The sequence below is a fragment of the Rattus norvegicus genome, chromosome 6 (genome assembly GCF_021556685.1).
Source record: "Rattus norvegicus strain SHRSP/BbbUtx chromosome 6, alternate assembly SHRSP_T2T, whole genome shotgun sequence".
Taxonomy (NCBI): Eukaryota; Metazoa; Chordata; class Mammalia; order Rodentia; family Muridae; genus Rattus; species Rattus norvegicus.
The window spans coordinates 30,117,244-30,132,500 of NC_141539.1; the positions used below are offsets into that span (position 1 = coordinate 30,117,244).

Sequence of the window (15,257 nt, forward strand, 5' to 3'; positions counted from 1 at the left end):
TATACTGACCCCATAAGCGGTGACAGATTCTTAAAAAGCAAAGTTGAACCCCACCCAAAACAGCTACATACCAGACATTAAGTAATCGGTCATGTACAGCTCCAGACAGAAAGTAAAGGCCTGTAACCCCATCAAAAGGCTGGCTCTCGTTAGGTCTGATGGTCGTGAACCTAAGCGATGAAACAGGTGTTGCGTGTCCTGTGAAGTGCTAGAGGAAGTTAAATCTTGTTTAGGAGACAGACTATAAACAGTGCAAAAATTAGTCCTTGTACATCACACGTAACAGTGGCACCTACAGCCAGAACAGCTAAGATTCATCCTACACAAAAATCTACCTGTGCTATTCATCTTTCCTTCTCAGAAGAAAAAGACACACCTGACATTAAAACACAACCCAGATTTCTCCTATTGCCCTACCCCACTACCAGCTTCTCTCACTTCTGAATCAACCTTGCAGACTTTGTCCTTCTTCCTCTATCTTGGTTATGCTCCTCCCCTCCCCACCCTTGCCTTTTTTTTTTTTAAAGATTTATTTATTTTATATATATGAGTACACTTCAGACACACCAGAAGAGGGCATCAGATCTCATTACAGATGGTTGTGAGCCACCATGTGGTTGCTGGGAATTGAACTCAGGACCTCTGGAAGAGCAGTCAGTGCTCTTAACCGCTGAGCCATCTCTCCAGCCCCACCCTTGCCTTTTTTAAAAGGGGACAGGATCTTGCTGTGTAAGCTGTGTTGTCCTAGAACTATGCAGCCCAGACTTGACTCAACCTTGCATGAACCACCATGTTGGACCTGACTCTACCATTTCTAAGGGGGTGCTTTGGTGCTCAGACACAGCCAAGGAATTGTAGGTCCTCACACTCCTCTCAGTGAGTGAGTCAGAACCACAGTTTTAAGACGTCATCACAGCACCATGATTCAGCACCCCTAAGCACAACTTAAAACTCCTGATAGCAAATCTCTACAGAAGCTGGTTACTAAAACACATAAGCATAATCACTGCATAAGGAAGGTTTTTTTAAATTCAAATTCCACTTGTTTTACTCATTTGAAAATGTATATGAGGTTGGGGTTTTGGCTCAGTGGTAGAGCACTTGCCTAGCAAGCGCAAGGCCCTGGGTTCGGTCCCCAGCTCCGAAAAAAAAAAAAAGAAAATGTATATGAACAAGACTAAATTTAATGTAAAAAAATATCAGATTTGAGAAACGTTATCTATTAATTCTATCACTTATTTTTAAAATCATTTTGGGTATACGGGGCTTTGCCTACATGTATGGCTGTGTACCGGATGCACAAAGAGGCCAGGAGAAAGTGTCAGATCCCCTAGAACCAAAACGTGGCGCTGGGAATTGAACTTAGGTCCTCTGGAAGAACAACAGTGCTCTCAATCTCTAAGCACTCCAGTCCTAATTCTATTACCTGAACAAATTACTTGGCAACTTCAATTTTTCTGAAAAGATCTCTTGTACCCCAGGCTGGCCTTGCTATATAACCAAGAATGATCTGAGACTCCTGATCCTCCTCCTTTTGCTTTCATTGTGGAAATATGTACAGCCATGCATTACAATATATGGTTTTTGCACAGTGCTAGGGACTAAACCCCATGGCATGCTTGATAGGTAAGAACTCTAGCAACTGAGCCAAAACTGAGCCCTGTTCAATTTAACTGATTTACCAATAAAGATCCTAAGCTTTTTGTTACTTTTTTTGAGGCTGAACATCATTTATGTGTTATCTCAGCAGCTAGAGTCTTAACTTAATCACTCCACCTCCCAAGGGACACACCAGACACACACGACCAACTCGGGCAAGTATCCAGCGTATGTGTGCGTGTGCGCTGCTGCTAAGGGCACTGTGGTGCTCGGACTGAACCCAAAGCCTTGTACATGTGAGGCAAGCTTTCAAATAATTAAGCTAGGTAGGATCTTAAAACAACATTCTTAAAAAAGAACCAAAAAAAAAAAAAAAATCTTGGCTGGGGATTTAGCTCAGTGGTAGAGCGCTTACCTAGGAAGCGCAAGGCCCTGGGTTCGGTCCCCAGCTCCGAAAAAAAAAAAAAAAAGAACCAAAAAAAAAAAAAAAAACATTCTTATGACTCCAACTTCAAAATACTTGCTCTATAGAACTGTAATTTTTAAAAACAATGTGATCAACTCACTCTGTAGACTTCTTTGGTCTCCAAAACCCATAGTTTGATTGTTCGACCAGCTGAAAGTAACATCTTTCCATCTGGGCTGATACACAGGGAACTGACGCTGCTATTGTCTCCTTTCCATTTGCTGAATTGTGAAGAGAACCAAAACATCACAGTGAACTAAGGAAACTTCATCAAGGAAAGCAAATGACAAAGATAAGTCAGACATTGAAAGTACTACTTAAGGTCCTGTGCCCAGTGCATTCCCTAGAACCTTACATTAAGTCAGTAACCCCAGACACACCACTTGGGTAAAGCCTCCCTGACAACGTTAGACCTCTCTGACAAACACAAAATGAAAACCCCCTGCAGTAGGTATCAGGAGATGGGTGGACAAATGCAGTGAGGAAGTAACATTGAGAGTTGCCCTGTGTCCATGAGGTAGAATGTTATGCCTAGGGGACTATTCTGCTGGTCATCCTATTCCCTAGAGTCCTGCTGTCTCTGGCAGGCTAGTCTTCAATTCCCTTGACAACATGGGGCTTCTCTGAAGTCCCCAAAGGTTATTTCTATCCTAGATCAGCATTATGAAGTCCTGGACACATGTCTGATTTTCTGTACATAGTAATACTGGGATAAGCAATGGGGGGAGCCTGGCTCTTCACATATCAAAACTGTATGTTATAAACCAGGGGCAATACTTAAATGCAGTGATAGCTCCTTTGCATTAGTAAGAACTCGAATGAAAACAAGGGTTAGAAACAGGCAGTTATGAGATAAAGACTGCTGAAAACACTGGAACTCACTAGTAATGGAGTAACAAAGTACAGAAGTCCCCTTTATCCTCACTGGCTTCTCAATCTTCCCAATTTCTTCTCATTTCCCATGACTGTGAGGCTCTTTGACAATAATCACTCATTATATATTCACCGTGATGAGACATTTTTAAAAGGCAAAGGACCGCAAAGGATGAGGAGACAGCTTTGGGAAATAAACCGCTTGCCCCAAGAGCATCAAAAACTGAGTTCAAGCCCCAGGACTCATATTAAAAATAACCATAATATAAATTAATTCATTAAAAAGAACAACACTAAGGCAAGAGGACCCTTGGGGCTTACTGATCAACCAGTATAGCCAGACTGACAAGTTCTAGGTTGAGTGAGAGACCCTGTCTCAAAAAAAGATGGAAAGCACCTGATAAAGACACTCTGGCCTCCACATTGGCGCGCGCGCGCGCGCGCGCACACACACACACACACACACACACACACACACACACACACACACACACACACGATGAATTCCTCACACTGTCATGAAACCAGGAAAACTACCTAAAGCTGCCCCCATATGTAGAGGATGATACCAATGTCCCCTGCAAGCCCTGCTGCCAACCACAACCAAAGAAACTGTTACCTCTTATTCTGAGAATTTTTCATTATTACAGATTGCCAAGGCTCACCCTACTATGCCAGGTAAAAAGCACTAGAGTACACTTTTAATCCCAGCACTCAAGAGGCAGAGTCAAGCAGATTGAGGCCAGCCTGTCTACACAGTAAATCCCTCAACAGCCAGAGCAACAGTGTGAGTTAAAACTTGTTCTTTAAAAAAGAGGGAGGGCTGGAGAGATGTCTCAGTGGTTAAGAGCACTGACTGCTCTTCTGGAGGTCCTGAGTTCAAATCCCAGCAATCACATGGTGCTCACAACCATCTGATTCACTCTTCTGGTGTGTCTGAAGACAGCTACAGTGTACTCACATAATGAAACAGAGTAGAGAGAAGAGCTGAAGAGAGAGTGTCAGTGATTAAGAGCACTGGCTACTCTCCAAGACCAGGTTCAATTCCTAGAACTGACATGGCAGTTCATAACCATCTACAACTCCAGGCCCAGGGGTCTGATCCCCTCTTCTAGCCTCCAAAGGCATTTCCAGTCTGTGATGTTCACACGCACGCACGCACGCACGCACGCACGCACGCACGCACGCACGCACGCACGCACGCACGCACGCACGCACGCAGGCAAAATACCCAGACATAGAAAATAGAATTAACAAAGAATTTTTTCTTTATAAGCAAAGCACTAGAGTAGAACATAGCCCTTGGAGGAGTTTGACGGGTTGCAGAATAATAATCCACATAAACTGACACCGTAAAGACTGCTCTACAGAATCCTGACAGTTAAAGGGTCTCAGTCTGTCTCGGTCTGTCTGAGCCCCCACCCCACCCCACCCCCACCCCCACCCACACACGAGATATGGAGATGGCTCAATGGGGAAAGTGCAGGCTGCCACGCCTAACAGTCTGAATTCAATCCCAGACCCACAGGTAGAAGGAAAGGGGAACACTGAGGACAGCACAGCTGTAAATGCAATTATTTAATGAGATAGCAGTTTAGCAGAAAAGAGGTCAGGCTTTCATCTAACCTATTTATTTCTTAACTGTGCAGCAGAGGCACACCAGGCTCATGATGTTACAATTAAAATCAATGCTAAGTCTAGCATGCTAAGCAGTTTCTATATGAATGACCACAATCTTATCTAGACACATACCTGTAAGCCCCACCCAGCCCACTGTCAAGACTTTCCATGGGTTTCTTCTGGTCAGACACCAGCATGTAAGCGTGACTGGTCCACTCACCTGAACCTCCAGCCTCAACCCTTCCGTAGATGGCAAACCCTCCTTGTGACCACACACTGGGTCTTTCTTTTCACTTTAGTTGTATGAACGCTCACCAAACCATTTCTCTCTTCAGACCCCAATTTCTCTAACTAAAGAATACTTCTTTAAAAAAAAAAAATACAAGAGCACAAATCTACTTGGATTCATTTACTCTCCACTAGTTTAAATCCGGGATGGGTACAGCATCACACAGATTCTGTGTCCAATGGCCTTTGCAGGAAGATTGCTTCGGAATTTGGCACAAATCATGCCACTGTTTCCATGGGCCCAAGTTACTTTTCCCCAGATCACTCTGGTTTTGTTTGGTTTGCCTCCAGGAGTCACTGTATTTTTGTTTTGTTTTGTTGTTTTTGTTGTTTTGCTTTGTACACATGAGCAATCTCGAGCATAAACACCTTCAATTGTAAGAAGAGCCGTGTGCTCTCTTTGGTTCCGAGGTCTTCCTTGTAGCCAGCAAAAATGGCCTCGCACCACAGCCTTCCAGACATACTTGCTTATTTTTTAGAAGTCCTGTTCCCAGCAGGCCTCCAAAGGCGCCAAGATGGCAGAAAGACAAAGGCAAGTCCCCTAAAGGATGCTTCTATCCTCTACTGTCTATTCCCTAGGGCACCCACCTCTAACTTAATTTATTCACTACCAAGTTAATCTTTTACTTTTCTACCCCCTGGCCTTTGTTCTGGCCACATCTCTATGTTCTTTTGCCCACTCTTAGACACCTCTTGTTCCCACCGTATACCACTCAGCTGCTTTCCCACTACCCAATTCTCCCTAACCCTCTATTTCACTCGGATGCAGCAGAAACTTGTATGTCCAACCTGACTAAAAGTTCCTAGAGAAGCATCTACATAACCTTATGAATGTATATATCCCTACTGGGGCCCAAAAGATGCTGGGCAGCTTCCACTCCCAGGCACCGGCAGCACTCACCACTTCACTCTGCACATCTGTGTACTCCACTCCACAATGTACTTATCATCTGAACAACTATACAGGCAGTCATTGTCTTGATGCCACTGTATGCAATTGACTCTTTTTTCATGCCCACCACTCTACAGATTAAAAAACAAAACAAAGAAATAAAGTCTTACATAGTAATATGAATCCTGGAATGATAAAACATTTACCTCAAAATCTTAGTCCTTAAACTAAGACCTTAACTACATCTTACTTGTGTTATTAAGTATCCCAACAAACAAATGAGGTAAACCAGCAAGATCTGAAAATGTTGTTTCCCTGTTTTTCCATAGTAAAAAACCCACTTCTACATCCTCAAAGGGTACCAGACTAAACGCCTGGCCCACACTTCTACAGTGTGAGACTCTGGGCTGAGCCGCAGCACAGCTCTTTCTGCCTGGCAGAGGGAGCCACTGTCTACATGTTTCAAGGAGACATGGCTGGAAGGACAGACAGAGCCTATTTCTCTCGTCCTCTTATATGCACCATCCCAACAGTTAGGCTTCTTCACCTGTGGTGGGACAAACTGAAGCCAACAATTTTCCTAAACCCAGAGGAACGTGTTCTCTCTCCCTTTGGAGACATCAGGAAGTAGCAGCACTCTCCTGAAATGTGTGTCCCAAGCCCACAGAGCACCTGGTTCCCAGTGTTAGCGAGTCAACTCCTATGGACAGCAATGGTCTTCCTGAAGCTGCTACCCGTGCTGACTTCCAAGTCCTTCTGATACCTTTTGACTTTAGTCAAAAGTTCTCAGGGTTGGGGATTTAGCTCAGTGGTAGAGCGCTTGCCTAGGAAGCGCAAGGCCCTGGGTTCGGTCCCCAGCTCCGAGAAAAAAAAAATTCTCTGTACTCTAAGTCACCAGTAGGCATTACCTACTACAGTCTTTAACAAATATCATGTAGTTGTTTTAATGGAATGGGAAACTGTTGCTACATAGAGCTCGTCAATATTTTGAAGTATTTTTAATAACCTCTAATAATTAGTTTTTATCACATCTTTTACATAAATACAGAAATATACTTACTATTAATTTACTGTGCAACTCTCCTTTTACTGTGCTATACAATAAAATGCTACCAACTGCTGTACCAAGAGCCAACAAGTCAGCCTGGTCATTCGTTCCTATAGCTTCTGATTTCCTTTTTTTCCTTTGATGACTTTCCTGTGGGAAAAAAAGTAAAAATAAGATTTTAACTTAGTGTTTCAAATATATACCAAAATATCACTAATACATAAACTCCAGTGCCTGTGCACCACTTAGGTTTCCTGGCCCATTTTCCACCCCTCTAAAAAGAGGTAAGGCAGGGACTGGGGATTTAGCTCAGTGGTAGAGCGCTTACCTAGGAAGCACAAGGCCCTGGGTTCGGTCCCCAGCTCCGGGGGGTGGGGGGGGGAGGGGGGAAAGAGGTAAGGCTAAAAGAAAGAAAGAAAGAAAGAAAGAAAGAAAGAAAGAAAGAAAGAAAGATAGATAGATAGATAGATAGATAAATAGAAGAGGTAAGGCAGCAAATCACATCACTTCATTTGCTCTCAGTTCTCTCTCAACAGACCCAACATTCCTTCTTCTTAAACGCCAACAATTCTTCCTAGCAGGTCCAAGGAAAGAGATACACACCAAGGCTGTGAACCTATACATCCAGGCCCAAGCAGCCAACTCTTCCGTTTTCCTCAAGCTCTAGCTTCACTTTCAAGAAAACACAAACTTTTTATATTCACATACATTAACTTCAATCTGAGTCAACCAATCGTTTTGAGTAGCAGCATGACCTGGTCAGTGGCTGGTATTTTCCTGAAAGGTTGCTGCTTCTACTGACTTTGAAGACGCATGCATCTATCTAGTGGGAAAATGACATCATCAAGCTTCTTTATTTCCAAGTTGACACAATACAGCTCACATATGGCTATCAAAAGTAATTAGTGAGCAGGCTTTGGTATACCAACCATCTAAGCCCAACACTCAGGAGAGGCAGGAGGCTCAGTTCAAGGCCACCCTTGGCTACATGAGAGCCTGTCTCAACACTTGAAAAACAACAATGATCTCAACTTAAGAGTAACATTACATCACAGCTTGTGATGCTGAAAATTCTATTTTATTAACTTCCTCCATAAACTTTATAAGAATGTTTGAGCCCACAAACATGTATGTGCATCGTGTGTGCCTGATATCTATCCAGAGAGGCCAGAGAGGACATCAGATGCCCAGGGCACTAGAGGTACAGTGGTTGTCAGCTGCCGTGTGCGCCTGGGAACATAACTCAAATACTCTAGAAGAGAAATGCTCTTTGTTTTTTTTTTTTTTTTTTTTTTTTGGTTCTTCTTTTCGGAGCTGGGGACCGAACCCAGGGCCTTGCGCTTCCTAGGCAAGCGCTCTACCACTGAGCTAAATCCCCAACCCCAGAAATGCTCTTTCTTAACGGCTGGGCTCCAACCCCTTCCACTAATTTCTTAGACCTTTCCAACTTATTTAATTATTTAAATTTTAGTGTAAGGAAGCTCAAGAAGTCCATTCTTTTGGCATGAAGAAAGACTAATACTCTAGGAAAGGAACTTCTCTTACCCAGGGAGGGTCTTGGCTCTACAGCACAGAAACCCAAAAACAAACACAAATCCACTCAATTCAAGGATCACTGATGAGGGCTGGGAGATGACTCAGTGGTTAAGAGCACTGACTGATCTTCCTGAGGTCCTGAGTTCAAATGCCAGCAACCACATGGTAGCTCACAACCATCTGTAATGGGATCCAATGCCCTCTTCTGGTGTGTCTGAAGACAGCTGCAGTGTACTTATATATAATAAATAAATCTTAAAAAAAAAATCACTGATGAAAACTACAGCATTGCCTATGCAGGTAAGCATACTAAGGGACAGAAGCAGCAATAGAACAGAATGCCTGTCATCCAGCACCTGGGAGGTTTCTAAGCAAGGCCAACAGTACCAGGCTTGCCTAAGCTCCATAAGCCTCTCAAAATAATTAAGGCAGGCAGGCAGCAGGCAGATAGGTGACAGGGAAAGAAATGATAGATAAATCAATTGATCAAGGATTTCTTTATGATGGACAGGTGATAGGTAGATGATAGATAAATCAATTGATCAAGGATTTCTTTTTTATGATAGGTGATTTTTATTTTATGTGCATTGGTGTTTTGTCTTTATGTATGTCTGTGAACTGGATCCTGAAGTTATAGGCATCTGTGAGCTGCCATGTGGGTGCTGGGAACTGAACCCAGGTCCCTCAGTGCTCTTAACCACTAAACCATTTCTCCAGTCCCTCAAGATTTCTAAAGCATATTCCTCCCTCCCCCAACTCCTAAAGCATATTTTCCTTTTCTCTACCCCTATTTCTTTTTTGTTGTCTTCAAAGAACACATCTTAAGAATTTTATTTATAGAACATTGATAAATTTTAAAAAAATTAAATTAACAAAAGTAACTTTTCATTTAAACATCTTTGCAAGTCCTTAGAAATGTAACTATACTAATAAATCCAACAGAAGTTACAAGAGTTGCAAGAAAAAACAAAATACAGTCTAAGCTTGAAACACTGAAGCTTCTGAATTAGAGATATGCTAAGCCCTATACTAGTTTCATGGTTTTTAAAGTGATTTTAAATGGCCCCAAAGCACATTTGTGATTTCTACACAAAGTTAAGAACAGAAACACCTGGGGGGAGAGGGGCCACTAACCCAGAGTTTCAGATTTTCGGTTTTCAGTAAAGTAAAAGCAAATATTGTAAAATCCCAAAGGTCCCAATTCTGAAACATATCACAATCACTACTGCCTTACCTATGTTTCTCCTGTGTGGCATAGCCCTAGTCTCCATTACAGAAGAGCTTGAAGCCAGCCCAGGCTATCTAAACTGTCTAAAAGGGCTCTCTTTACTTCAAGCACTTACTTAAGAGGCAGAGGCAGAGGCAGAGGCACAGGCAGAGGCAGCTCTGGGACTTCAAGGGCGAGTATCACCTATATAGCAAGATCCAGGACAGGACAGGACAGGACAGGACAGGACAGCCAGAGCTACATAGTAAAAGTCTATCTCAAAAAATAGAATATAGAATATAGAATATAGGAAGAAAGAAAGAAAGAATGGACGGACGGATGGACGGAGCCTCTTAACTGAACATGGTGGCTCATAACACCCTGTACTGGAGAGGCTAAGGTGAGAGCAGCTGTAAGCAAGGCCATCCTGAAATACATAGTTAATTCCTATCTGGAGGGGGAGTAGACACAAAGAAAATCTTTCCTAATATATTTGGACGGTGGTAGCAGACACCTTTAATCCCAGCACTCAGGAGTGGGGAGGCAAGTGGATCTCTGAGTTCAAGGCCAGAGTGATCTACAGAGCAAGTTCTAGAATAACTAGGCCTACACAGAGAAAGTCTTGAAAAAAATCAAAATAAATGTATGTTTACTTTATCTAAACCAAATTATATACACAGTAAAGTTTCTCAAAGTATAAAACAAAAAGTTAAACAGTATCATCAAATCTTATTTGTTCTACCTTCAGAATCTAGTTCTGGAAGCATAGGTATTTCCTAAGAAGGAAAAAGTATACATCTCACCAAATTACAAATATATCAAAACAGAAGACTGCAGGTTTTTGTACAACTTCAAGGATCACTCACTGGTGATTACAACAATCTCAACCCAGTACTGGAGTAGGGAAGAACAGAAAGGCGATCATGGGCTCTAGGCTTGCCTGGGCTCCTGAGTTCCACATGGGCCTGACTGAGTAAATAGCCACATCTCAAACAAGTATGGAGTTTGGGACATGGCTCAGGGTTAGAGCATTTAGGTAGCAAGTTCAATCCCAGGCACACACACGTGTGCATACATGCACAAAGTAAATGCCAACTACGTTCAACATGTTCATCTTATAGGTCCACCATATAACTAACACATCAACCAAATTAGTAATTTATTTGTATGACCAATGTGTACTTTAGTAAAAGACAATGGCTTAAAAAATCGTTGTGTACATGTGTATTTAAGTGCCCACAGAGGCAGGGTATTAGATTAGATCCTTGGCCCTCGAGCGGCAGGCATTTGTGAGCCACCCAATGTGGGTGCTGAGATTCAAACTCAGGTCCTCTGACTGGGCCATAAGTGGTTGCTCTAACTCCTGTGTTACAAGTACAATTCTACACAAATAGTCCTGAGTCCAGGTCTGCACCACCAATTCCAGCACCATTCTAATGCCATACTCTGGACTTTATGCACTCTTCCTCCAGAAACCTCTTGCTTCTCTTAAGAAGTCAGACTGTGGGAGACCAGTGAATCCTGACAGCATTATGTCACATGAACACTGACTGTACATAAAGCTTAAAGGATGAGGACGGTTGCTAGTTCAAGCATCTGTAATTGGAAAATCTGCATGAAGGTACTAGGAGTTAATAGTCTTTACTAAGTTTTTATTAGTTTATTATAAGACTGAGATTTCTTAAAGAGACTTCCAACGTGAGCTGAGCAAACACAAGAAGCCCATCATCAAGGCCATCAGAAAGCTGAAGCAGCCACACACCGTGACTTCAAAAAGCAACAAGGTGCAGACAGGCTGAAGACAAAGGCTTAAAAAGCATCACCTGACAACCAGGTCTGACCGATTCTATCAACAATTAAGCAATGACTTTTCAGACTAAGACTGCAGAGTTTGTATATACACGGAGGCCCCAACAACTCACTCACCACTTCCTCACCTTTCCACTCTATCTCACTTAACGCTGTTATAGCCCTAGTTCATGACCCACTAATGCATCAAACCGGTTTGAAACACTGACCTTAGACACTGAAAATTATGTTCAATTTTTAGTAAATAGTTTTAAAGTCCATTTTTGACCTGTTTTAATGATATTTACTCTGGCATATGCATTTCGTAAGAGTGAAAAAAAGTATACATCTCACCAAATTACAAATATCTTCAAGAGCTGGGACTAAAGAGAGCTTAAATTTCCCCTAGAAGTATTGCCAGTGTTACAGTTCTGCTCTAATGCCACCTAATGCCTGAAATGCCCTGTCCTTCAGTCATGTTTTAAGCTGTATATGTGCGTGTTTCCACAAGCATGTGAAAGCAAACTGTGGTCCCAACACTAGACAGGGCCAGACTTCCAGGTTCTACTACCAGAGGATGAAGACAGACAAGTCTGAGAGAAAGGTGGTGGTTTCGAGCAAACAGGACCAGTTTTTAGGTGGCTTAAATGTGTGGCTCAAGAATGCTACTGGTGTAACAGCTTCAGAACAAACATAAACCAGAGAAGCGCTAAAATGATCACAGCATAAACTTAACGGCCTTATGATCATCCTAGAAACAGGAGAAAGCAATCTAGCCTTTTTAAACATTTATGAAACGCCACTACAATGCAGTATGAATTTACCTTTCTCTACTAGCAGAGTATCAGACATTGGCCTTGTAGTAAACTGCCAATTACTAAACCAAGGGCAGGACAATCATACACGCTTCTTTACATTACAGACTGTGTGAGGACATGAGTCCAGACAGAACATTCACTGATTCAATGACCAAGTTTTACTATAACAACCAAGATGTTATTACCTCATTTAATCCTAAGAGCTCTGGAAGAGAACAGTATTATGTCTCCTTCCACCCTGGAGAGTAAGTCCCATGCCAGACCTTACCAATACGCTGGGAACATGGGCTTTTAATACCAGGCTTTTTATGTCTCATACTTTAAACACTCAAAGATGTAAAATAAACCAGGTTTAGTATGATGGTCACCTTAGTACTTAAAATAGCAGGGCACACAATCCAGTGAGCCCAGAGCAGAGGTTGAGCAGCTGCCATATGCTTTGATCCATATACTACCAGAACCCATAAGCCCACCCCCATCACAAAGGCAGACCAGTTAATTCTGCTGCTAAACTGCTTTTCTGATTGCTAAGTAAAACTGAAGCTTCATTAGTCACATATCCAGGATGGGAACTGACCATCTCTGCAGCCATCCTGGCTCTCAATTCCACAATAAAGTGCAAGGGTGACAGTTAACAGTGTAAGGGGGCTGGGTTGGGTTCTAGTGCCACCACTTTCTTAGTGATCAAAGGCTTGGTCAAGCCAGTTAGCATCCTGAGCCCTGACTGCGTTTCTGCTTTGATTTTGTGGTGCTATTGATTAAACCCAGGGCTTTCCCTGTGTGCGAGGCAAGTATTCTATCTCTGAGCTACATCCTAGCCTTGTCAGGTTACTTTAAATGCACTAATCCTGAGACACTTAGTAGTTACATAGCAAAAATGGCAACATATAAAGGAAAGTGAAACTTATTAGCACCTGGGAAGCAGGGCTTGCTGGGACTGAACCCAGATCTGGGTATGCTAATCACATGTTCCTCTGTACTGCACATCCAGCACACCCACTTGGGCTTCATAACCCAAGTTATAAAGTTGCTTTAATTTGAGGAGCTTTGTTGAAAAGTTAAAGTTGGGCTCCTTAAAAATGCTTCTGTCCCTACTGTATCACAGTAGGTTAATAAAATCCGAACCACGATTTTTGAAATTTGGGGGTTGTTCTGGGGTGTAGAAGATTAGAAACGTGAATGAAGTTTCAGCTCTCTAATACTATCTGTTGCAGACAACTAAAGATGTGAGTTCCAAGTCTGGTTCCTTTTGGTCTTTATTGAAATTGCTTGCTTTTTACATAACTCACCGGACTAACTATACAAATATAAGATATTAATACCAATAATAATTAGCACGGCACTTAAGACAGTATCTACTATTCTAAGTGATTCTGCATTACTAAATTACCTTTCACAACTACTCTACTATGAAGTAGGTATGATTTGCCTCGTGTTATAAATTGGGAACAAAACCCACGATTATTACAGAGCTGGACTCCTCTCCTACCTTACAGCCTGGCTACAGCAGCACTTACCTAGCTGTTCTGTATTTCTCTGAGTGTTAGCACTCTCACCACTTTACAGGGCAGTTAAATTAAAAATTAGACTGTATAGAGCAAAGAAGTGTAGCAGCCCTAATGCTGGCAATTATATGCCTTTTTCACAAATCTCATTATGTTTGATTTATAGGGCCTGATGCCTGCTTTTGTCAACAAGAGAAACTGGAAATGTAGCTTAAAATCCGATAAGCAGCTAAACAGATTCACCCAGAGTATAGCAAGTTAGATAAAAGCTAGGTTTATGCGCTAAGTTTTCTCTAGTGATGGGAAGGAGTAAGCGATCCCAAACACTAACTTTGTGACTTTTACACCAGTGACAGCAAAATGTCACATACTTTAGGATACTTTTTACACCAGTTCCAGACCAGGTTCCTTTTGCCTACCTACTGCCTAACTTTAGGAACCACGTGCGTGCTGAGACGTAACCGAGTGAGTCAACAGTGGACAGCATTTACCTGACAGCGAAAAGGATTCCTTAACTAAGCAGTTCCCCAACTACGGGGAAAACCACTAGGACGTACATCATATACCCTAAAACAAGCGACTGTTACTATTTCACTTTACCCCTGCTGAGAATGAAAGGAACCTGGAAAAGGAAAAGTTTGGGGGACGACGAATCCCACAACCTAGAGGCAGAAGAGAACACGTGTTGAACACGCATCCGAGTAAAGGGGCTTCCGGAAGGAAGAAAACAAGACTGGCGCATTCCAACTGCCCAAAGCAAAACCAATACCCTGGTTTGGGATGCGGAAGCGCGAGATGGTCCTAAAGTGCGCAGAGTAGCTCTGATGGGGACACGCTGAGGAGCCAGGCCTGGAAGTCTGAGGCCGCCCCCGGGGAGCAAAGGCTTCGGTGAACATGGCGGCCCAGCAGCAGCCGGGCTCAGACCTCATGGATACCGCGGGATCGGGCCGCACCCTCTCACAGCCCCCCTCGGGACAGGCCGCACTCTCGGCCGCGGCGCGGGGCCAGGGCGCGCCGCCGTCCCTCTCCGCGCCTCCTCGCTCGGGCCGCCCCGGGCCACGCGCGACGTGGTGCCACGCGCCGCCCAGCCCGGGACGCCGCAGCCCGGCCAAGAGGGCGCCCACCCCATCGCCGTCCCGCTCACTCTACCTTGGCCTGCAGCCGGGCTGGCGCCCAGGCCAGGCAGGTGCAGGTACCGCTTAGGTGCGCGGAAGGCACGTACTCCTGGTGCAGCCGGTTGTTAGCTGTCTCCCACACCCGCAAGTGACCGTCGCTAGAGGCTAAAGCGAAGTAGGCTTGACTGTCCGGCGAGAAGGCGCAGGGGACCCCCGCCGGGGCCAAGGGGTCGCAGCTACCGCCGCCACCGGCCGCCATTGCTGCTCTAGCTCCGCGGCAGCCACGTGTTCGCCCGGGCGCAGGCGCACCGGCATGGGGCGGGGCCTGGAGGGAGGAAGTGGGGCGGAGGGAACGCTGAGAGCCCAGGGAGTGGCTGATCGTGACGCAGGCGAGCGTTGAGCCGGGCCCACCCTATGGACGGTAGCTCAGTGGGGCCCATTTTAACTTGCTCTGAGAAGGAAGAACGTGGGGAAGTGATTTGCATAGTATAGTGCTTTTAAA

General features: G+C 43.9%; 1 protein-coding gene, 1 non-coding gene and 1 pseudogene across 2 annotated transcripts in view; 1 reads left to right on the top strand and 2 right to left on the bottom strand.

Moving 5' to 3' along the window:
• Nucleotides 1–15,051, bottom strand: part of Wdr43 (WD repeat domain 43) — a 39,342-nt gene extending 24,291 nt beyond the window's left edge. The window contains exons 1-5 of the mRNA NM_001037791.2: nucleotides 14,790–15,051; nucleotides 6,799–6,936; nucleotides 5,748–5,869; nucleotides 2,166–2,286; nucleotides 72–208 (exon numbers count right to left, since the gene is read on the bottom strand). Coding sequence (NP_001032880.2) covers nucleotides 72–208; nucleotides 2,166–2,286; nucleotides 5,748–5,869; nucleotides 6,799–6,936; nucleotides 14,790–15,014 — 743 coding nt within the window. The 5' untranslated portion in view covers nucleotides 15,015–15,051. The remainder of the gene's footprint in view (nucleotides 1–71; nucleotides 209–2,165; nucleotides 2,287–5,747; nucleotides 5,870–6,798; nucleotides 6,937–14,789) is intronic.
• On the bottom strand, nucleotides 831–919 carry Snord92 (small nucleolar RNA, C/D box 92). Its single transcript, XR_015623590.1, has one exon. It is a non-coding gene; the product is annotated as a small nucleolar RNA SNORD53/SNORD92 (small nucleolar RNA).
• A 17-nt stretch (nucleotides 15,052–15,068) lies between the features above and the next one.
• The window catches only part of LOC148005105 (small ribosomal subunit protein eS27-like pseudogene), a 4,287-nt pseudogene continuing 4,098 nt past the window's right edge, over nucleotides 15,069–15,257 (top strand).